The sequence below is a fragment of the Sus scrofa genome, chromosome 10 (genome assembly GCF_054392235.1).
Source record: "Sus scrofa isolate SSC_HxYL_T2T_F1_AM1 chromosome 10, Sscrofa_HxYL_maternal_Yorkshire_Landrace_v2.0, whole genome shotgun sequence".
Lineage (NCBI taxonomy): Eukaryota > Metazoa > Chordata > Mammalia > Artiodactyla > Suidae > Sus > Sus scrofa.
The window spans coordinates 70,442,217-70,466,888 of NC_139392.1; the positions used below are offsets into that span (position 1 = coordinate 70,442,217).

Genomic DNA, 24,672 nt, shown 5'->3' on the forward strand with positions numbered 1-24,672 from the left:
TTTCAGACCATAGAGTTGTAATGCAATGATTCAGTATTCACGGATGAAAAATAAGAATTGCAGTCTTAAATATCTCAAGTTTTAGAAACACCATTATCCACATTCCAAGGCTAAAAATATTAGAAGAAAGAAGACACACAATTAACTGACCCAGAAAGGAATGGAAACAAGGAACTAAAAAATGGGGAGATCATGCACAGTGACAAATGTCAAACACTGAAAAGAGATCTAAATAGTATTTTTAGATTTGTAACCAATCACTTAATTCAAGTTTTTTATTTTTTATTTTTTTTGTTGTTGTTTTTTTTTCACATTTTTGTCTTTTAAAGCTTGCACCCATGGCATATGGAAGCTCCCAGGCTAGAGGTCAAACTGGAGCTGTAACCACCAGCCTACGCCACAGCCACGTCAGATCCAAGCTACCTCTGCAACCTACACCACAGCTCATGGCAACGCCAGATCCTTAAACCACTGAGCGAGGCCAGGGATTGAACCTGCATCCTCATGGATGCTAGTGAGATTTGTTTCCACTGAGCCACCGCAGGAACTCCTCAAGTTTTTTACAAATAGTAATATTCAAAGGAGAAAGTATATAATAGAATAATAATAACTTAATAAAAAGCCCACTCCTTTTTGCCACACGTTAAAAGAAGTTCTAGAAGGAGGAAAAGTTTAAATATTTGAAAATGAAAGATGTCCACTTATTTCAGGGTACTAAAAATAGCAATAAATTATCAATAAATTTATCAACTCAAAAGCAGAACTGATAATGAAAAGTAGATATGTGATACGAATACAGAAAGATTGAAAACATCTACAGATTAAATAACCCACAGACATAATTAAATGTTAACTGAATTAGAAAGTCAATTTAAACTCCTGGTAATTACAAATTCAATACTTTTGATGTTTATAAATGTCTTGTAAATCAACAAGAAACTGGAGTATCTTGACAGAAAAACAGAGGACAATATGAAAAGCCAACTTAAAAAAGAAAAAGATGTCAATGGTCAACAAATGCATTAAAAATTAAGACAAATAAATACATTTTAACATACCACCTCTTGAGTATGTTATTAGAAAAAAAATGAAAATAAACTCTAGTGCACAGAACTGGCAAGAATTTAACACAATGATAACTCTCATATACTGCTTACAGGAGAATAAATTGGAACAACTATTGGACAAGTAATAGTAACGTTTTAAATTTTTCACCTATTCTTGGATCAATGTCCTCCACTTCTAGGAATTTATCTGAATAATCAAGAATGTGTTAAGGCTATAACGTTATTCATGTTAGAGTACACATCAAAATAAAAAACAATAGGAGTTCCTGTGGTGGCTCAGTGGTTAACGAATCCGACTAGGAACCATGAGGTTGCGGGTTCGATCCCTGGCCTTGCTCAGTAGGTTAGGGATCCAGCGTTGCCGTGAGCTCTGGTGTAGGTTGCACACACCTCGGATCCCGCGTTGCTATGGCTGTGGCATAGGCCAGTGGCTACAACTCCAATTCGACCCCTAGCCTGGGAACTTCCATATGCCACGGGATTGGCCCTAGAAAAGGCAAAAAGACAAAAATAAAAATAAAAAATAATAAACAACTGAAGTGCAGAGAAGGGAAGAATAAATCAATTATAGTATATGCATACATTCGAACACCATGCTCTAAAAATTGCGTTACAGGAGAATACCAAGGACATGAAGAAAACTTCAGATGTTAAGTTAAAGTTACTACCCCATACCAAAATATCCATAGCAAAATTTCTAGATAAGTGCATAAAAAAGTTATTAAAAATATGATTACTAGCATCTTTTAGGTATTGAAATGACAGGCGGTTTTCCTTTTTTGTGCATTCACCTAAAAACATACAATAATAAAATAAAATATTAAAACGTACAATAAAATCTCTGCAGTAATGCTCCCTACAATAATTAGTTGAGATAAGACATGACTGACTTTTCATGTCTGTCCTCTGTGGAACTCCAGTTCTCAAACAGGGACAAGTCAAGTTCTACTTCAGGGGGAAAGAGTCACAGGACATGGAAAGAAAGGTCATTAATGGAAGTAACAGGCAAACCCCTCTGGGAAGGCAGAGAAGTGGAAGTCGGGTCCCCACACCTCGTGGACTCATGGTCCAATCCTCCCAGAGGGGCTGATGAAAGAGCCACCAACTCAACAGGACATTCAAAGAACGGTGAATGTCCTATCTAGAAAGTCTCAGCCAGCCACAGGATCCTGAATCATCACCTTGGATATTAAAGCCAGAACAGACAATGCCACTAAAAGATGCCAAACCACAACCAGGACCTAGATAGCTCCCATGGAGGGACCCTGGAATCTCAAGCCAGACAGTAACACAGCCTTGCTCTGTCCATGTTGTTAACGTCTCAATAATCCAATCTCTCATTTCCAATGACAATATTTGGGAGCCCGCTTATAACATTATGGCAGGATTTTATTTGGTTTCATTTATAATCCAAAAATAGAATTTATACATTTAAATTAATATTAAGTAATATTTATGTTAATATTTAAATTAATATTTAAGAAAAATTCCAACCACTTGGAAATTTAAACATACTGTCCTAAATAACTATGGAGATAAAATTTTTTGAAAAAGAATTTTTTGGCCATGCCTACACCATGTGGAAGTTTCCAGGCCAAGGATTGAACCTGCGCCACTGTTGTGCTCCAAGCCACTGCAATAACAATGCTGGATCCTTAACTGCTAGGCCTCCCTGAAAACTCCAAGAATAAAAAATATTTTATTGTAATTACAAACTATAAACAATTTAGAATATATTTTTAAAAATCAATTTAGAATATATTTTTTGAATCACCATTCAAACTTAAAGAACAGGTGCAAAGGCGCATTCAAAAGGAAATTCATAGCAGTAAATATTTTTGTTCCAAGAAAAAGGGAAAATCAATAACTGAAGCATTCACTTCAAGACATTAAGTTAGAGAAAAAGGAATGATATTTTAAAAAACAAAAATAACACAAAGGAAATAGAACGTGAAAATATACCAGAACTGAGAAACATACCCAAGAGCTGGTTATTTGAAAAACAAACAAATGACAGACAGTGACAGAGTTTATTAGAAAGAGAAAGATTCTACTGTGATAGGATCATAGTTCGAAAATTATTAGTGCATTTTTCTCTTTTACCTGACTTTGACATGACTTTTCCCTAGTTATTTTAAAGCATTCTTTGAGGAGCGTAAAGAGATGAAGACTTTATCTTGAAAAAGTAAAGTGAGATTCAACCTCAGACAAGCAAAACAGAATGTGCTATAGTCCCAAGAAAAGATTTTCCATATTCCTCCCATTTTCCCTCTTTAGCACATTAACCACCTTGCCTCGAAGACTCAGCTCCTAGAGCTTTCTGAACCTTTTTTTTTTTTTTTTTTTTTTTTTTTTTTTTTTTTTTTTGTCTTTTAGGGCCATACCCACAGCATATGGAAGTTCCCAGGCTAGGGGTCAAATTGGAGCAGCAGTCACCAGCCTACACCATAGCCACAGAAACTTGGGATCTGAGCTGCATCTGCGACCTACATCACAGCTCCTGGCAATGCCAGGTCCTTAACCCACTGATCGGGGCCATGGATCGAACCCAAGTCCTCATGGATACTAGCCGAGTTCGTTAACCACTGAGCCACGACGGGAACTCTCTTTTTAAAAAAAGCAAAAACAAAAAACTCCTGGTCCCCAATTTACCCTTAAGCCTTAGGTTTGAGTCAGGCCTGTAGGTTTGAGGCAGGAATAAAAGAAAACATGAGGCAGGAGAAAGAGGCATATTTCCAGCCTAAAACAAAGATGGAAAGAAGAGAAAGAAAGGAAAAAGAGAGCTTTGCCTTGAAAAGAGAAAGGTAACAACAGGATAGATGGGGCTTTGCCACCTCCCCCAATTAGCCTCTGAATAAACAGATCATTTCTTGGGTAGTCTTCAATCCTGAAATAATTTAGAGCAGAGTCACATCTACTTCGTCGGGCAAGCAGAGGGAGGCTCTGATACTTTGTTTTCTGAACCAGTCTTGGTCCTTGCATGTTTAGATGGGGCACTAAAATAGGAGGCTGGCTGTAGAGCTAGCTAGCCAGAGCTACATAAGACAGCACTGTAGCAAACGCTGCAGAGGACAACCCAGGACTGGACTAAATGAGAATCGACACCCATTCCCTGAAAAGGAGCATTGGTGGGAGCGCAGGTGAGACCCAGACAGTGGGGAGTACCAGCAGGTAGAATCCAAGGAACCACAAAGTGCAACTTTCCTAATTGGCTGTCCTCAGGATACCCAGCCAGCAAATGGGAAATGGATGCTATCATCCCCTGGGAGAGTAGAGGAGTCAAAGGGTACCATGACCATGAACCCCACCGCTTAACTCTACCATCACAACCCCTAAGCTCCTCTCCCCCTTACATCTGGGTATCATCTTAGAGTAAGAGAAAATGGTTGAAACAATCTGAAAAAGTGAGTATTTGCTTTCTTTAAATATGCCAGAAAGAGTTAAGTTGGCACAAGCACACACACCCATGCACGCACACACACACACACACACACACACACATCTTCCCCAGCATCTATGAAAGGCATGGCAGGTAGATTAAGAGTGTGGGATTCTGGGAGTTCCTGTCATGGCTCAGAGGTAACAAACCTGATTAGTATCCATGAGGTTACAGGTTCGTTCCCTGGCCTGCTCAGAGAGTTGAGGATCCTCCAATTCAACCCCTAGGCTGGGAACTTCTATATGCCATGGGTGCAGCCCTAAAAAGACAAAAAACAAAACAAAACAAAAGAGCATGAGATTCTGCCACTCTTGAACATATATCCAGACAAAACCTGCATTCAAAAAGATACATGCACCCACTGCAGCATTATTTACAATAATACATTATTTACAAGACACAGAAACAATCTCAACATCCAGTGACAAAGGAATGGATTACACGTACACAATGGAATACTACTCAGCCATAAAAAAGAGCAAACTAATGCCATTTGCAGTGACATGGATGCAACCAGATTCTCATACTAAGTGAAGTAAGTCAGAAAGAGAAAGACAAATACCATATGATGTCACTTATATGTGGAATCTAAAATATGGCACAAATGAACATATCTACAAAACAGAAACAACTCACAGACATGGAGAATAGACTTGTAGTTGTCAAGGGACTTGTAGTTGGGGAGGGAGGTGGATGGACTGGGAGTTTGGGGTTAGTAGATGCTAACTACTACATTTAGAATAGATAAGCAATGAGGTCCTACTGTATAGCACAGGGAACTATGTCCAACCACTTGTGATAGAGCATGATAGAAAATAATATGAGAAAAAGAATGTATATATATGTGTGTGTGTGACTGGGTCACTTTGCTGTACAGCATAAATTGACAGAACCTTATAAATCAACTATACTATAAGAAAAATTTTTAGGAGTTCCCGTTGTTCAGCAGAAATGAACCCAACTAGTATCCATGAGGATGTGGGTTCAATCCCTGGCCTCACTCCGGAGGTTAAGGATCCTGCACTGTGATAAGCTGTGATGTAGGTCACAGACAGGGCTTGGATCTGGCGTTGCTGTGGCTGTGGCATAGGCCAGCAGCTGCTGCTCCAATTCAACCCCTAGCCTGGGAACTTCCATATGCCTAAAAAGCAATCAATCAATCAATCAATCAATCAATTTTTTTTTTTTTTAAAGAGTGTGGGATTCTGGATCCACATGGCCTGGATCTGACTCCTGGCTCCACAACCTGTCAACTCTGTGGCTTTGGTCAATTTGTTCTATCTCCCTGTGTCTCAGTTTCCTCATCTATCAAATGAGGATCATAATAGTTTCTCTTAGCATTTTTTAAAGATTAAGCGAGCTAATAAATGTAAAGCTCTTAGATCAGTGCCCACACTAAGGGTCAGTAAGTGCTGGCAATCCTTATTGCTTTTAGCATTACCATTACATTATGACTTCAACCACTCACCTACAGCTGGAGAAAAGACCAGATCAGCTATTGCAAAATCAAGAAATCACCATTTCTCTACACCACCAAGTTGTAGAGATTAAAATTTGTACGCCTGCCACATAATCAATCATAAATGATAAAGGGATAGAAAACAGATCAAAAGACAGGTTTTTAAAAATACAACAGAATGGTACAAATTTTAAAAATCTTAATCAAATGGACGGCATTCCGGAAAAAAAAAAAATGAATTATCTACATTAGCTCAAGAAGTAGGCCGTGTAGGAAAGAATTATGCCCAAAGAAGCTGAAAAATTCATCAAAGAATTACCTCAAAAAAGGCCTATGACCAGATAATTTAATTAATACTTCTTTCAAACTTTTCCCAAGGGACAAGGCCAGAATGTATAACAGTACCAGGACTTGGAAAAAAGATGGACTATTTCCCAATTCATTGGAAAACTACTACCTATCATACACAAGACTGCATAAGCTCAAACTGTAGACCAACATTTTTCTCTAAAGCTTTGCTAAGCTGGGATTTCTGAGTGCCTCTAATATGCCATGAGATTCTAGTAAGAGGAGCAATGTCATTTTGCACTTCATTTCTTCCTGGCTCCCCCAGACCCTTCTCATGGTCATGCAGGAACTACACACAGCCTTAGCTCCTGCAATCAGATTAAGACGGTCTGAGAGCCAAGAATATACAGAAAGGTACATAGAGGAAAAAGGATTCTTAAGAGATAAAGAGACAGTACGTAAAATTGCAAAACAATAAGAAGACGACGACGAAAGCTGAGGGTCAAAGCGGTACATTCTGCTGGTGAAAATGTAAACTGATTCAACTCATCTAAGAAGCAACTGGCCGTATGTATTTAGAACCTTAAATGAAAATTTTTTGACCTAATAATTCAACTTCTATTAATCTATCCTGGAGAACTGAAAATGAAGATAAAGATTTACATACAAGGATGTACTTCACAGAATGGTTAACAGCAAACAAAACAGGAAACAATCTAAATGTCTAAAAATAAAAACAGTGAAATAGATTATGGCACATTCATATGATGAATTATGCAACATTAAAAGCAATGTTTGGGAGAAATTTTTTAAAGACATATATCTTTTGTTTTAGAAAAAAAGGAAGAGAAAATAAAATGTATAATCTTAAATATATTTTAAAAACACATGTACAGGGGAAAAACAACTGGAAGAATATAGATCAAAACCTTAATACCTCTGGATAGTGGGACTGAGCATTTTTAAAAACATTTCTAATATCATCTAAGTTTCTACACTAAGAATCAATTACTTTTACAATCAGTTTTTTTTTAAAAAAAGGATAAACCCAAATAATTATTGCACATGGATAAATACTCTTCTGAGCGAAAAAGAAAAAAAAAATGTCTCCATTCACAAAGGACAAAAACATTCTCAACACTGCACAGAACTCCATTCTCCCAAACGTGAATCTTAACACCGGCGCACTTGAAAGCCTCAAGACAGAGCAAACCAACCAAATCCCTCAGTAGACAGAGCTGCTTCTCGAGGTTTTCAACAACACGGTCATGATCGAGAGCGGAACTCAGCACCCATTTTTTAAGTGCAGCTGTTTTCATATCTCCCTAGGTTTGAAAAACATCCACATCGAGGGGATAGGGTTTACAGAGAGGGTTACACGCACGCGTTTGCACACACATTCTCTCTCTCACACACACACACACACTCGTGTGCTCCCAACCAGACAACTCGAAGCGAGTCCTGTGGGTGCTGTCGCGCGGCATCCCCAAGCCGCAGCCGCGCAGACCCCCGCCCCCTGCGCTGGCCGCCGGGCGCCGAGAGTACCTGCTCGTGGTGTGCGGTGGCTGGGTCGCCCGGCTCCTGAGTGTCCTCAGCGCGGCGGGGGTGCTGTGGGTAGCCTCCCTGCTTTCCTCCACCAAGAACCTGCACAGCCGGGAAGAAAACTAAGTTGGGGAGCAGTTGGCTGGCAGGCTCGGCATCGCGCTCGCAGCCGGGCCGGGGCATCCTCGCGCGCCCTGGCTCCCGGAGTTTGAAGAGGCTCCGGGCGGGAAGGAAGGGAAGGCATAGTCCAGAATGGAGAAACCGGGTGACTTAATGGGGGGCCCGACGGCGGGTTCAGGCCCGCAGCTCCCTCGCCCAGAGCAACGCACGCTGGAGCCCTCGCCACCCTGACTGGTCCCTCTCCGCCCCAGGTGGTGCCCAGACGGTGTCAGGGTCGACCCTCTGATACCTTCCCCCATCCAGCCTGCCGGGACGTCTCCATCCCACCCTACCCCTCAGGCCGCCGCTGCCCGTCGGCTGGTCCTTGCAGCGGCGGAAACTCCTTAAGCCCGAGCGGAGCTGGTGGGCAGCTGGGGCCCCCCAGGGCGCACGGCGGGAGCGCGCGGCACGCGGGGCGGCCCGAGCGCGGCGGGTGGGTTACCTGGAGCTGGCGGGCGCGTCGGTCGAGCACCAGAGCAGGCGCAGCAGCAGCAGCAGCAGCAGGCTGGCGAGCAGGGCGAGCAGCGCGCCCCCCGGCCGCATCCTGAGCCACAGGCACTGCCGCCGCCGCTTCTGCCCTGGCAAAGCGCAGCCGGAACGGCCCCGACTCGCCGCTCCCGCCGCCGCCGCCGCCGCCGCTGCCGCCGCAGCCACGCACACCTCCAGCGTTCCCAGGCGGCGGGGAGGGGCGGCGGCAGCGCGCGCCGCGGACCCGCACTCTCGGGCGCCCCCGGCGCGGTCTGCACAGTCTTCGGGGGCGAAGGGAGCAGCGGTGTCCCGACTCTCCTCCTTGCTCGCGCCCAGCCCGGGGTCGCGGCGGGAGCCTGGCGCTCGGATGGCCGCTATGATCCGCCCAGCTCGCCTCCTCTCCTCCCGGAGGCGCTCCGAGCAGCTGCGGGCTCTAGTCGCCGCCACCGCCGCCGCCGCGCGGGGTCACCTGAAGGTTGGGGCTCGGGAGCTGGACGCCGTGCTGATTGGGCTCCAACTTCAGTGCGCCCTCGCCTTCCCGGGAGTGGCCGCGTGCTCTTCCCCGAAGCTCACGCAGCCCACCTAGGCGGACCGCAGCCCGCTCTGCGCCCCTGCGGAGGAGAGCGAGGGCTTGGAGGGGCGGAAGAGGAGGGAAGAAAGGGCCCACTTCAAAAACTTTTAAAACTGTGTAGTCTCTCTGCTGGATCGTCCCACGCATAGAGGCTGCTAGGGACTTTAGAAGAACCTCCCCTTGCTTAAAGGCAGATTCAAAGGGACAACAGATGGATTTCCAGGGGCCAGGCAATCTTATGGGGCCGAGCAAACAACTACCCGCAGGCCGAATTCGTCCCCTGCCCGTTTTTTGTTAACAGTTTGATTGGAACACCTCCCCAACCTCCGCCCCCTCTCTTCGTCCGTATCATCAATGGCTGAGTATAGCTGTCTTTATCTGCGGCTGCTTCTGCGCAGCAAGGGCAGAATTGAGTCGTGGTCGCAAATATCAGATGGTTCATGGAGCCCAAAATATTGACCATCTGGCCCTTTGCAAAAAAGTTGGCAGACCCCTGCTTTACATCTTAATGGGCTAGATCATACTGCTCAGCGCGTGTACTAGGGAGGACAATGTGATATTGCCTGGCTCCCCAATTATTTATTTTGGGAGTGGGTTCCTCCTCTTTCAGCTCTAAGCTAGCCCGTCTGAGTGTGGCCAAAGTCCCCACTGTACAAGCTTCTGGGATTTTGCCCCCGACGCTGAACCCTTGAGGAACACCAGTAAACCCTAAACAGCTTAATGGTTCCATGGGGGTTCTTTACACTGTTCAATGGGCTTTTGTATATATTTGAGATTTTTCCAAAAGGAACCCTTGGGTTCTTGCAGCCTGTGAAGACCTTGATAAAGGCACTTTCAAAGGTTTTAGTGAGTGAACTTGCCCAGGTAACAGAAAACATATTTCAACGGGACTCTCCTAGAGGCATAAGGTCTCAACCTGAAAAACCAATGTGACAGCCTCTGAGAAGCAAGTAGCCCAGACAGCTCAATAAAGCTGTCGCCAGTGATTTCATCACAGAAGAAATAACATTTATCAAGAAGAGAAATGTAAGGCTGCCTCGTCCCCTTCAACTAATTCTGCATTTACTCCATTAAAAATACGTAGTTGAAAACACACCAGAACTTTGCACATAGTAGTTGATCAATAAACGTTTGGTCAGTGAATAAAACACCTCATAATTAATGTTCTTCTCAAAGAGAAAAGGAAAAAACCTTGAAAATAAATGTGACTAGAAATAGGATTTCCTTCCATTGCTCACTACTGCTGTTAAAATATCTATTCATCTGTAAAGAAAAATTTGCTACTTGTTACTTAAGACTGACATTTGGGGGGATCTGGCTGCTTATCTGAGGATGGTATGAGAAAGTAATGCTATGTTCAGACTGTGCTAAAATAATAAAGTAATCCAATTCTGCGTGTTTGAAAGCTTAAGCGTCTTGTTAGATAAGTAAGATAGGGCACAATTACCTTGAAAATGGAAAAGTTGTCTGGATTTGGAAGATAGTCTGAACTGTCTTTCTCTTAGAGCAAAAGAATTGTGCAGACAACTCACGCCGAAGATGGTTTCCAGACAAAAACGTAAAGGGCATTATTGTATCAGCCAGGAAGCTGCAATTTCACTTAATTTACTAAAGTTTAATATTTCAGCACAGCTGGGCTCAAGGCAACAGCAGAAGAGTCAGTCTTGCACTAGGCTCCCTAAACACCCTTGCTGCAAATGAAGTTACTTTTTATCAAGCCAATGGCAATCAGCAGGGGACCCACAAAAGCCCATTTTAATTGGAAAACCAAGTGTAAATTTGCAATGGGGATTCTGAACCGAGAGTTTAAAATTTGACAGTGGAGATCTTTACCACAAGGTTTGTAATTGAAGACTTGGGTTGGTAAAATACAAATTATCTTGTTTATCCTTGAGAGATCGAAGAACCTGACAAAAACAGGATTCCTTAAATATTATTAGCCAGAGAACCAATACTGGAAAAATGTGCATTTGGTAACTTAACACTGTTAGGTTGACCAGCAGCCCCAAAGACCTGAACCCTCAGAAACTCTGGCTGATATGCAGAAGCCCTAGCTGGTTTGTAGACCTACCCTACTTTCCCAGTTTGCCCAACATTTACTTCTCATTTTGCCTTTGTCATTTTGTTTCTTTTTTGGCCACACCCAAGGCATGTGGAATTTCCTGGGCCTGGGATTGAACCTGCGCCACAGCAGCAACCAGAGCAGCTGCAGTGATAATGCTGAATCTTAACTCACTGAGCCACAAGAAAACTCTACCTTTATTATTTTTTAATTCATTTCATGAGTGCCCTTCCTTTTCATAAAATAACTTATTAAAAATGATTGGGAAGTTTTGATATATTAAAAATGTCCAAGTCATTGAGAATCTTCCTAGAAATGGGGGTTTCTCATTTTGGTATAAGGTTTTAAATATTTCCATATGCAGCACCCGGCCAGCTCAGTCAGTAGAGCATGAGACTCTTAAATATTTCCATATGCATAGATCTGAGGGTTTGCGAAACATCCTAAAAATCAAGTGTCTCTTATACCTAATGGTATACATAAGTGGAAACTTCCAACATAGAGAAAGGAAGACATGCTTGAGAAACACAGAAAACAGATGCACCAAAGAATTTTTCCTTCATTTGGGTGACATTTTTACCTCTCTGTCTAGAAAGGATGGTTTCTGATGTCTTCAGCCAGCTTGATTGGTTTTAGCAATATTAGAGATTTGTGAGGACTGCAAGACAATAGCACATTCATAAATATTAAAGTACTCCTTGGGGGAGGAGATTCATAAGGATAGCATAACCAAGGCTATATATTTTCAATAAATCTGAGGATATAAATACAAGTAGAAATAATTTTAAGAAATCAACAACCTTGTAGGGGGGAGCTATAGTTCAACTATGTTTTATTACAGATTTTGGCCACTACTAATTGAATATTTTAAACACTGAAGCGATTTCATGTAGAAAATCATTTTAACTTTAAATACAGAACACCTAGGATGATGTACAAATTTCATATAGGTCTTACACATGTAAGAAAAACAATCTGTAGTATAACTAAAATTACAGAACAAAAAAATAATAAAGTTATTATTCACAGTGTTAAATAGATTTGAATATATAAAAACTTAAACTTCTAAAATTCTTTTCCCTGAGATCACAAAGTCCAAAAAAGAGTACTGGAAATTCCATTTTTATCATGAAAGTATAGAATGGCCACAATCCCATTCCACAAACCCCTAAGATGAACTAATTGGACAAGACCAAGTTCAAGACTTATCTCCCCTATTTACGACTTATAGTTGTGGGAAAATGGAAAAGTTTTTGAAGGTCCTATTAGTACTCAGTTTGGAAGAGCAAAGGTTGGGAGGAAGAACCAACAAAAATAAGTAGCCATCAGTGGAAACCACCAGGACTCAAGGGTTAAAAGAGATGGTGACGAGTGAATACAGCTTAGTAGCCAGAGGAAGAATGACCAGAGATGGTGCTAATCTTGAAGAGAGATGCTTCAAAAGAACTTCCTAGCTAGCAACTGAAATCAATTTACTAAAGAAAAATGAGCACCTATCCCACCTATTCAATAAACAAATGGCCCTTGAAACATTGCTCTTTATATGGAATTGGCTTCTCCCAGACCATCCTGCTTAATTCCAGGGCTGGCAAGACCAGGCAGAACTCCAGTTGCTTTAACAGATTTGGGGGTGTGGAGATTGTGTTTCAGGGTAATATACCCAAACCTGCCATATTACTCTCCCCAACTTCTCTTCTCCACCTCTCCATTCCATACAACCTGAACTCTAAGCAGGTAAATGACTAAACAAAAAAATTCAAGAGTTAGCCCTTAATGCAAAACTAAATTTCAACACATAGGCAAATAAAAAGGAAGAACTGCCAAAGATTTTCCATTCGCAATATTCCTGTCAAGTGGTAGAAAGAAAAGGGCATCTATTTCAAAGATGAGTAAGCAGGAAAAAAATATGCAAAAGTTCTGCAAAATACAAGATGAATGGAAAGAAATATAACCAATAGAAAAGCAAATGAAAAATATATGTTGATACAATACTTAGCAGGAAAGAGCAGAAAATTTAAGCAAGGTTCACTTTGTACTCCCCAGGAAATGACATATAATATAAACACTATGAAAGAGGAACCCAAAGAAGAAATAAGAATTGAAAGACAAGGCAGCAAGGCAATAGGATGAAAAGTGAGCTGACAAGAGTAAAAAACAAAACAAAACAAATATTGCAGAACGGAGAACTATCTTCAGAAGACTGAGCAACAGAAATTAGATGGCAAAAATCTTCATTAGTGTCACAAAAGTAAGGGTGATGCAACCTGCAGAAAACACAAAGAAAAGGGATAAGGAAAATACACTGATTAAGAAAACAATGACATGTATCAAAGACAGATGTTAGAGATATATTATGTAGGGATTAGGGGTTCTTTTTAAAAAGCATAAAAAGAAATATTAAAAACATTTAAGGATATAGTAGAAGAAAACTTTACTGATATAAAGAAATGTGTAAATATGCAGTGTTTGGTGTTCTTATTGCCTGAACTCACTATGTGAACTCATGGTGTTCCAGAGAAATTTAATAGAGAACTAACTTTATGATTTATCCTCTTGCAGAGATTATTCAAAAACAAAAAAAGAATCCTAAATGTATCCAGACAGAAGAAACAGGAAAAAGTTAATCTTGTTTCTGACTTCACTTTGGCAGCATTAGACTCTAAAAGAATACAACTATATTTACTGAATTTTTGAATAGAAAAGATGTGACCCCCAAATTCTCTACCCAACTAGGAAAGATAGTTTTTCAAATATTAAAGCCCATGAAATTTCAAATATTTAAGAAGTCAGAATATATAATACTTAGATACGTATCCTGGAAAAAAATCAACTTGAGTCATAATCCAATCATAAAGCATGAATCAAATAAATTTAGTGTTCTCTTGTGGCTCAGCAGGTTAAGGATCTGGTGCTGTTACTTCAGCAGCTTGGGTTGCTGCTGTGGCACGGGTTGGATCCTTCACCTGGGAACTTCCACATGCCAAGGGTACAGCCAAAAAAAGAAGTTCACAACAAAGAAGTTGTGATCAGGGGAGTTCCCGTCATGGCTCAGCAGTAAGAAACCCAATTAGTATCCATGAGATCGCAGGTTCAATTCCTGGCCTCGCTCAGTGAGTTAAGGATCCAGCCTTGCCGTGAGCTGTGGTATAGGTCACAGACTCCGATTTGCATTGCTATGGCTGTGCCATAGACCAGCAGCTAGAGCTGATTGGACCTCTAGCCTGGGAACTTCCATATGCCGTAGCTGCAGCCCTAAAAGACAAAAAAATAAAAATAAAATTAAAAAAAAAAGAAGTTGTGATCAGAAAGAACCGAGATGAGTAATAGATCATTTTAAAAATAGAATTAAGGGAGTTCCCATCTTGGCGGCGCAGTGGTTAACAAATCCAACTAGGAACCATGAGGTTTCGGGTTCGGTCCCTGGCCTTGCTCAATGCGTTAAGGATCTGGCGTTGCTGCGAGCGGTGGTGTAGGTCTCAGATGCAGCTCAGATGCTGCTTTGCTGTGGCTATGGCATAGGCCGGCATGTTCAGCTCCCATTAGAACCCCAGTTTGGGAACCTCCATATGCCAAGGGAGCGGCCCTAGAAAAGGCAAAAAGACAAAAAAAAAAAAAAAAAAAAAAAAAAAAAAAAAAAAAACAAAAACAAAAAAACACACACACACACACATATATATATATATATTCGCCCAGGAGTGGGATTGCCGGATCAAATGGTAGTTCTATTTTTAGTTTTCTGAGGAATCGCCATACTATTTTCCACAGTGGTTGCACCAATTTACAATCCCACCAGCAGTGTAACAGGATTCCTTTTTCTCCACACCCTCTCCAGCACTTGTCGTTTGTAGACTCTTTGATGATGACCATTCTGGCTGGTGTAAGGTGGTACCTCAGAGCGGTTTTGATGTGCATTTCTCTAATAATGAGTGATGTGGAGCATCTTCTCATGTGTTTTTTGGCCATCTGTATGTCTTCTTTGGAGAACTGTCTGTTTAGCTCTTCTGCCCATTCTTTGATGGGGTTGTTTGTTTTTTTGGTATGGAGCGGTAGGAGGTGTTTATAAATTTTGGAGACTAATCCCTTGCCAGTTGATTCATTTGCAAGGATTTTCTCCCATTCTGTGGGTTGTCTTTTTGTTTTGTTTAGGGTTTCCTTTGCTGTGCCGAAACTTTTAAGTTGAATTAAGTCCCTTTTGTTTATTTTTGTTTTTACTGTCACTCCTCTAAGAGGTGAATCTGAGAAGATGTTGCTGTGGTTTAGGTTGGCAAGTGTCTGGCCTGTGTTTTCCTCTAAGAGTTTTATAAAATCTGGTCTTATATCTAGGTCTTTAATCCATTTGGAATTTATTTTTGTGTATAGTGTTAGGGAGTGTTCTGATTTCATTCTTTTCCATGTGGCTGTCCAGTTGTCCCAAAACCACTTATTGAACAAGCTGTCCTTTCTCCATTGTATATTCTTGCCCCCTTTGTCATAGATTAGTTGGCTGTAGGTGCGTGGGTTTAATTCTGGGCTTGCTATCCTGTTCCACTGATCTATATGTCTGTTTTTGTGTGCCAGTACCATATGGTTTTTTTTTTTTCCCACTGTACAGCAAGGGGGTCAGGTTATCCTTACATGTATACATTACAATTACATTTTCCCCCCACCCTTTCTTCTGTTGCAACATGAGTATCTAGACATAGTTCTCAATGCTATTCAGCAAGATCTCCTTGTAAATCTATTCTAAGTTGTGTCTGATAAGCCCAAGCTCCTGATCCCTCCCACTCCCTCCCCCTCCCATCAGGCAGCCACAAGTCTCTTCTCCAAGTCCACGATTTTCTTTTCTGAGGAGATGTTCATTTGTGCTGGATATTAGATTCCAGTTATAAGTGATATCATATGATATTTGTCTTTGTCTTTCTGGCTCATTTCACTCAGGATGAGATTCTCTAGTTCCATCCATGTTGCTGCAAATGGCATTATGTCATTCTTTTTTATGGCTGAGTAGTATTCCATTGTGTATAGATACCACATCTTCCGAATCCAATCATCTGTTGATGGACATTTAGGTTGTTTCCATGTCTTGGCTATTGTGAATAGTGCTGCAATGAACATGTGGGTGCATGTGTCTCTTTTAAGTAGAGTTTTGTCTGGATAGATGCCCAAGAGTGGGATTGCGGGGTCATATGGAAGTTCTATGTATAGATTTCTAAGGTATCTCCAAACTGTTCTCCATAGTGGCTGTACCAGTTTACATTCCCACCAGCAGTGCAGGAGGGTTCCCTTTTCTCCACAGCCCCTCCAGCACTTGTTATTTGTGGATTTATTAATGATGGCCATTCTGACTGGTGTGAGGTGGTATCTCATGGTAGTTTTGATTTGCATTTCTCTTATAATCAGCGATGTTGAGCATTTTTTCATGTGTTTGTTGGCCATCTGTATATCTTCTTTGGAGAAATGTCTATTCAGGTCTTTTGCCCATTTTTCCATTGATTGATTGGTTTTTTTGCTGTTGGGTTGTATAAGTTGTTTATATATTCTAGAGATTAAGCCCTTGTCGGTTGCATCATTTGAAACTGTTTTCTCCCATTCTGTAAGTTGTCTTTTTGTTTTCTTTTGGGTTTCCTTTGCTGTGCAGAAGCTTTTCAGTTTGATGAGGTCCCATGGGTTTATTTTTGCTCTAATTTCTATTGCTTTGGGAGACTGCCCTGAGAAAATATTCATAATATTGATGTCAGAGAGTGTTTTGCCTATGTTTTCTTCTAGGAGTTTGATGGTGTCCTGTCGTATATTTAAGTCTTTCAGCCATTTTGAGTTTATTTTTGTGCATGGTGTGAGGGTGTGTTCTAGTTTCATTGCTTTGCATGCAGCTGTCCAGGTTTCCCAGCAATGCTTGCTGAATAGACTTTCTTTTTCCCATTTTATGTTCTTGCCTCCCTTGTCAAAGATTAATTGACCATAGGTGTCAGGGTTTATTTCCGGATTCTCTATTCCGTTCCATTGGTCTGTCTGTCTGTTTTGGTACAAGTACCACACTGTTTTGATGACTGTGGCTTTGTAGTATTTCTTGAAGTCTGGGAGAGTTATGCCTCCTGCTTGGTTTTTGTTTCTCAAGATTGCTTTGGCGATTCTGGGTCTTTTGTGGTTCCATATAAATGTTTGGATTGTTTGTTCTAGTTTTGTGAAAAATGTCATGGGTAATTTGATAGGGATTGCATTGAATCTGTAGATTGCTTTGGGTAGGATGGCCATTTTCACAATATTGATTTTTCCAATCCAGAAACATGGAATATCTTTCCATTTCTTTACATCTTCTTTGATTTCTTTGATTAAAGTTTTATAGTTCTCAGCATATAGGTCCTTTACCTCCTCGGTCAGGTGTATTCAGAGGTATTTGATTTTGTGAGGTACAATTTTAAAAGGTATCGTATTTTTATATTCCTATTCTAATGTTTCATTGCTGGTATACAGAAATGCAACTGACTTCTGAATGTTAATCTTATATCCTGCCACTTTGCTGAATTTATTAATCAGTTCAAGTAGTTTTGGGGTTGAGTCCTTAGGGTTTTCTAGGTATAGTATCATGTCATCTGCATACAGTGACAGTTTGATCTCTTCTCTCCCTATATGGATGCCTTTGATTTCTTTTGTTTGTCTAATTGCTGTGGCTAGGACTTCCAAAACGATGTTGAAGAGCAGTGGTGAGAGTGGGCATCCCTGTCTTGTTCCAGATTTGAGTGAGAAGGCTTTCAGTTTTTCCCCATTGAGGATTATATTTGCTGTGGGTTTATCATAAATGGCTTTGATGATATTCAGGAATGTTCCCTCTATACCCACTTTGGCGAGGGTCTTGATCACGAATGGATGTTGGACTTTGTCAAATGCTTTTTCTGCGTCTATTGAGATGATCATATGATTTTTGACTTTTTTTTTTGTTAATGTGGTGTATGATGCTGATTGATTTGCGTATGTTGAACCATCCTTGTGAACCTGGGATGAACCCAACCTGGTCATGGTGTATAATTTTTTTGGTATGTTGTTGGATTCGGTTGGATAAGATTTTGTTGAGAATTTTTGCATCTATATTCATCAATGATATTGGGCGATAGTTTTCTTTTTTGGTGGTATCTCTGTCTGGTTTTGGAATGAGGGTGATGGTGGCATCATAGAATGTCTTTGGGAGTATTCCTTCTTCTTCAACCTTTTGAAAGAGTTTCAGGAGGATGGGCACCAATTCCTCTTTATATATTTGATAGAATTCACCTGTGAAGCCATCTGGTCCTGGACTTTTATTTGTAGGGAGTGATTTTATGACCTCTTCAATTTCATTTCTAGTGATTGGTCTGTTCAGTTGGTCTGTTTCTGCTTGACTCAGTTTTGGCAGGCTGTAAGATTCTAGAAAATTGTCCATTTCTTCCAGATTGTCAAACTTGTTGCCGTATAGTTGTTCATAGTATTCTCTTATGGTTTTTTGCATTTCTGCTGTATCCGTTGTGATTTCTCCTTTATCATTTATAATTTTGGTTATTTGGGTTCTTTCTCTCCTCTTTTTAGTGAGTCTGGCCAGGGGTTTGTCAATTTTGTTCACCTTTTCAAAGAACCAGCTCTTGGTTTTATTAATTTTCTCTATTGTTTTCTGAGTCTCTATTTTATGGATTTCTTCTTTGATCTTTATAATTTCCTTCCTTCTGCTGACTTTAGGCCTTTTTTGTTCTTCTTTTTCTAATTCGTTTAGGTGGAGGGTTAAGTTGTCCATTTGGGATCTTTCTTCTTTTTTGAGAAAGGCCTGTATTGCTATAAATTTCCCTCTGAGCACTGCTTTCGTAGCATCCCATAGATTTTGAGTGGTTGTGTCTTCATTATCATTTGTTTCAAGATAGTTTTTAATTTCCTTCTTGATTTCCTCATTGACCCATTGGTTTTTTAGTAGCATGTTGTTTAGTCTCCATGTAGTAGGTTTTTTCTCTTTCCTTTTCCCATGGTTGATTTCTAATTTCATGGCATTGTGGTCAGAGAAGATACTTGAGAGAATTTCTATGCTCCTAAATTTATTGAGATTCGCTTTGTGTCCCAATATGTGGTCGATTCTTGAGAATGTTCCATGAGCATTTGAGAAGAATGTGTATTCTGCTTTTTTTGGATGTAGTGTCCTGAAGATATCAATTAAGTCTAACTTTTCTATTGTTTCCTTTAGGATCTCTGTTGCTTTATTGGTTTTCTGTCTAGAGGATCTGTCCATTGATGTGAGGAGGGTATTAAGGTCTCCTACTATGATTGTATTCTCATAAATATCTCCCTTTATGTCTGTTAATATTTGTTGTATGTATCTGGGTGCTCCTATGTTTGGGGCATATATGTTGACGATAGTAACATCCTCTCCTTGGATGGATCCCTTAATCATTAAATAGTGTCCTTCTTTGTCTTTCTTTATGTCTTTTGTTTTAAAGTCTATTTTGTCTGATATGAGCGTTGCGACTCCTGCTTTTCTGTCATGTCTATTGGTGTGAAATATTTTTCCCCACCCTTTCACTTTCAATCTATATATATCTTTTGTCCTAAGGTGAGTTTCTTGTAGGCAGCATATTGAAGGTTTTTGCCTTGTTATCCACTCAGCCACTCTGTGTCTTTTGATTGGGGCATTCAGTCCATTGACATTTAAGGTGATAATTGATAGATGATTATTTATTACCATTTGAACCTCGTGTTCCAGTTGATTCTATGGTTCTCCATTCCTCCTTTCTGTTTTTTTTTTTTTTTTTTTTTTTTTTTTTTTTTTTTGGTTGGATGGTCTCCTGTTATTATCTGCTTGAGTGTATTTTTTTTTCTTTTTTTGCAAATGCAATATTTGCTTTTGGCTTGTGGTTGCCCTGTTTTTAAAGTATGCTAACCCCTTCCCATAATTGTGTGTTTTAGCCTGATGGTCCTCTAAGTTCAAACACTTCATTACTACATTAAAATTAAGAAGAGAAACATACAAACAAACAAAAAGGGTTATTTACTTCCTAACATCCCTTGCCCACATTTTATGGTTTTGATGACTCTTTTTTATTTTTTTCTTTTTAATTTTATTTTGTTTGAAGCATGTTCATGATTAAATCTGTATGCTGGCTTATTTGAGTGACTGCTCTCTGATTGCGGTTTCCTCAGTCCTAGTTCTTCCTCTTCTTTTTTTTTTTTCTTTTCTTTTTTCTTCCCTTTCCTTCCTTTCTTTTTGGTTTAGAGAAGCTCTTTCAATATTTCCTTTAACCTGGGTTTTGTGTTGCTGTATTCTTTAAGTTTTTGTTTGTTGGGAAAAATTTTTATTTCCCCTTCTATTTTAAATGATATTCTTGCTGTATAGAGTATTCTAGGTTGCATATTTTTTCCTTTTAGCACTTTAAATATCTCTTGCCATTCCCTCCTGGCCTGTAGTGTTTCTGTAGAGAAATCAGCTGATATTCTTATGGGGGTTCCCTTGTAGGTAACATTCTGTTTTTCTCTTGCTGCCTTTAGGATCCTCTCTTTATCACTAACTTTTGCCATTTTTATTATGATGTGTCTTGGTGTGGGTCAATTTGGGTTCAGTTTGTTTGGGGCCCTCTGTGCTTCTTGTATCTTGAATCCAGTACCCTTTAGACTTGGGAAGTTTCCATCGATAATTTCTTCAAATATATTTTCCATCCCCTTATCTTTTTCTACTCCTTCTGGAATTCCTATTATGCGTAGATTGGCCCGCTTTATATTATCCCATAGGTCTCTTATATTGCTTTCCAGTTTTTTGATTCGGTTTTCTGTCTGTTGACCGGATTGAGTGATTTCCATTATTCTATCTTCCATATCACTGATTCGTTCTTCTGCATTATTCATTCTGGTTTTTACTGCCCCTAGTTCAGTTTGCATCTCTGCAAATGAATGTTCTGGTTTTTCTTGGCTCCTCCTTATATTTTCTAGTTCCTTTCTAAGGGTATCTGCATTACTGTTCATATCTTCTCTTAATTCCTTCAGTATTTTCATTATTTCTCTTTTGAACTCCAGGTCTGTCTGACTGCAGAGATCTGTTTCATTGTTGACTGTTTTAGGTGAGTTCTCCTGTTGGTTTGACTGGGGGTGGCTTCTCAGCTTCTTCATCTTGCTTGTTGTTTTCTTTCTCCTGAGGGAGTTGTACTCTCCGTGATCAGGCAGTGTTTGCCTTGTCACTGCCGTGGAATATTTCCTGAGGGCTGATGTTGTTGGTCAATCTTTTTTAAGGCAGTGTGGCTTTTCTGGAGTGTTGATGGGGCTAACAGTGTTTCTTTGAAGCAAAGGAGGACTTCCTGAGGGCAGACAGGACTGGGAGGTCCACACCACAATGGTAGCAGATTTCACTTGGTCATGCAGAGCTTGCTCTGGTGTTTTTAGGCTGTGGGGTTCTTGCAGGGGGTTGGTGGTGTTGGGCAGCTGTTCCTCAGGAGTGCAGCACCCCCTGGGTGCTGGAGCAGCTATCTGGGTCACTGAGAACCTAAGAGGCTCTTCCCTAGGGCAGCCCAACTCAGAAGGACAGCCTGAGAATGTAGGCAGATCTTTTCACAGTCTGGCCGAGCTTGTTGCAGCTTTTCTGGGCTGCAGGGGCTCTTCCAGGGGGCTGGTGGTGCTGAGCAGCTATTCCGCAGGAGTGGGGAACCCCCTGGGGGCTTTGGTGAGTGACAGGGCCACTGGAAACCCAAGAGGCTCCTCCCCAGGGCAGCCCGACTCAGAAAGACCGTCTGAGATCTTTTCCCAACTCGGCCAGGCTTGTTGCAGCTTTTCTGGGCTGCAGGGGGTCCTGCCTGGAGCTGGCAGTCCTATGCAGCTGGTCCACTAGGTCTCAGCACCCCCTGGGGGCTTGGGCAGGTAGCAGGGCCGTTGGAGACCCAAGAGGCTCCTCCCCAGGGCAGCCTTACTCAGAAAAACCATCTGAGATCTTTTCCCAATTCGGCCAGGCTTGTTGCAGCTTTTCTGGGCTGCAGGGGGTCCTGCCTGGAGCTGGCAGTCCTATGCAGCTGATCCACTAGAGCACCCCCTGGGGGCTTGGGCGGGTAGCAGGGCCGATGGAAACCCAAGAGGCTCCTCCCCGGGGCAACCCGTCTCAGAAAAACCGTCTGAGAATTAGGCCGATCTATTCACAGCCTGGCTAAGCTTGTTCTAGCTTTTCTGGGCTGCAGGCCTTTTCTCGGGGGCTGGTGGTGTTTGGTGCTGCTCTGCGGAAGTGTAGCCCCTCCAAAGGGCAAGCAGGCCTGTGCAGGGACAGCCCCTGCAGTGGTAGGCTTCAGGCAATTGTTGAGGCCAGCCCTCCTGGATGGCAGGCAGCCCCAGGTCCGGTGAGAGCGTAGGGGGTGGCGGGGGTGGGGGGAGGGGATGCACTGGGAAGCACAGCTTTTTGCTAGCTAGCGGGCCTGTAAGCTTGCTGTGGCGTGGGGGGTATTCTATGGGGACCCATCCCTTCTTCTCTCCCCTCCCCAGCACGGGCGCAGACCAGGCTCTTCTCCCAGCTTCCCTCTGATGTGGCTTTCCACTTCCCCGCCCCTAGAGTATTGCTCCCTTCCTCTGCGACAGCTTTGTTTTCTAGTCTCCCAGGCAGTCTCTGCCCCGTCAAATGGTTTCTAGACCTCCCAAGCAGTTTCCGCTCTTCCCCGCCCCCCCAACCCGGGGACTAACCTCTGGAGCCTAGGTCTTGGTGCCCAGCCCCCACCCAGGCGTCCCCCGGCCCTCTCTCGAGGACCAACCTCTGGAGCCGAGGATTCGGTGCCCAGCCCCCACACAGGCGTCTCAATTTTTGGTGACTGTGCCCATAGTTCAGATGGTCCGTTGGGTTCTTGATCGGCTTTTCCGTACTCCAACTTACTGCTACACTCTTCTCTGCATCTGGAGATTCCTCCGGTTTGTTTGATCTTTCCCCCGGTAGGTGACTTTCCAGGGTGCGGGATCCCTTTCTCCTCCGCAGTTCCCTTTCAGGAGCGCCTGTCCTGCTCGGATTCACCTTCTCTCACTCTCCTCTTTTCTCCCATTCTGCCCAGTAATGTCACGAACCTCTTGCCGTTATTGGAGTTTAGGTTCCTCTGCCAGCGATTGGTTGCTGTTCTGTGCGAGTCATTTATTCTGTAGATGTGCTTTTTTTGTTGTGTTTGTGGGAGAGGATGAGCATGTCCCCTTACTCCTCTGCCATCTTGTCCTCTCTCACCATATGGTTTTGATGACTGCTGCTGTGTAGTATCGTCTGAAGTCAGGGAGCCTGATGCCTCCAGCTCCATTTTTCTTTTTCAGGAGGTCTGTGGCTATTCTGGGTCTTTTGTGCTTCCAAACTTTAAAATATTTTGTTCAAGGTCTGTGCCCTTGGTACTTTGATAGGGATTGCCTTGAGTCTGTAGATTGCCTTGGGTAGTAGAGTCATTTTGATAATATGGACTCTTCCAATCCAAGAGCATGGTATGTCTATTTGTGTCATCTTTGATTTCTTTCATCAGTGTCTTCTAGTTTTCAGAGTACAGGTCTTTTGCCTCTTTGGGTAGGCTTACTCCTAGGTATTTTATTCTTTTGGATGCGATGGTAAACGGGATTGCTTCCCTAATTTCTCTTTCTTCTCTTTCATTGTTACTGTATAGAAATGCCATCAATTTCTGTGTATTAGTTTTGTATCCTATCCTATGACTTTACCAAATTCATGGGTGAGCTCTATCAGTTTTCTGGTAGAGTCTTTTTTTTTTTTTTTTTTTTGTCTTTTTGCCATTTCTTGGGCCACTCCCGCAGCATATGGAGGTTCCCAGGCTAGGGGTCTAATCGGAGCTGTAGCCACCAGCCTACGCCAGAGCCACAGCAACGCCGGATCCGAGCCGCGTCTGTGACCTACACCTCAGCTCACGGCAACGCCGGATCGTTAACCCACTGAGCAGGGGCAGGGACCAAACCCGAAACCTCATGGTTCCTAGTCGGATTTGGTAACCACTGCGCCACGACGGGAAATCCTCTGGTAGATTCTTTAGGTTTCTCAAGGTATAGTATCATGTCATCTGCAAATAGGGATAGTTTTACTTCTTCCTTTCCAAGTTGGATTCCTTTTATTTCTTTTACTTCTCTGATTGCTGTGGCTAGGACTTCCAATACTATGTGGAAGAGTAGTGGTGAGAGCAGACATCCTTGTCTTGTTCCTGATCTCAGTGGGAATTCTTTCAGCTTTTCACCACTGAAAATGACATTTGCTGTGGGTTTGTCATATATGGCCTTTATTATGTTGAGGTAGGTTCCTCTGTGCCCACTTTCTGAAGGGTTTTTATAAAAAATGGGTGTTGGATTTTGTCAAAGGCTTTTTCTGAGTTTATTGAGAGGATCATATGTTTTTTATTCTTCAGTGTGTTAATGTGGTGTATCACACTGATTGATTTGTGGATATTGAAGAACCCTTGCATCCCTGGGATAAATCTCACTTGATCACGATGTACAATCCTTTTAATGTATTGTTGGATGTGGTTTGCTAGTATTTTGTTGAAGATTTTTGCATCGATGTTCATCAGTGAGATTGGCCTGTAGATTATATATAGAATTAAGTCTAAATAATAGAATTCCACAATATAACTGTTACATTTTCTTTAAAAATTCCTACAAGAATAAAAGATACTAAATTGATACAATAAATCTAAGAAGGAAAAT

General features: G+C 41.7%; 1 protein-coding gene across 1 annotated transcript in view; it reads right to left on the reverse strand.

The window, feature by feature from the left end:
• The window catches only part of ST8SIA6 (ST8 alpha-N-acetyl-neuraminide alpha-2,8-sialyltransferase 6), a 149,059-nt gene extending 140,454 nt beyond the window's left edge, over positions 1 to 8,605 (reverse strand). Inside the window, exons 1-2 of the mRNA XM_021064812.2 lie at positions 8,397 to 8,605; positions 7,799 to 7,897 (exon numbers count right to left, since the gene is read on the reverse strand). Coding sequence (XP_020920471.1) covers positions 7,799 to 7,897; positions 8,397 to 8,497 — 200 coding nt within the window. The 5' untranslated portion in view covers positions 8,498 to 8,605. The remainder of the gene's footprint in view (positions 1 to 7,798; positions 7,898 to 8,396) is intronic.
• Positions 8,606 to 24,672: the final 16,067 nt, after the last annotated feature.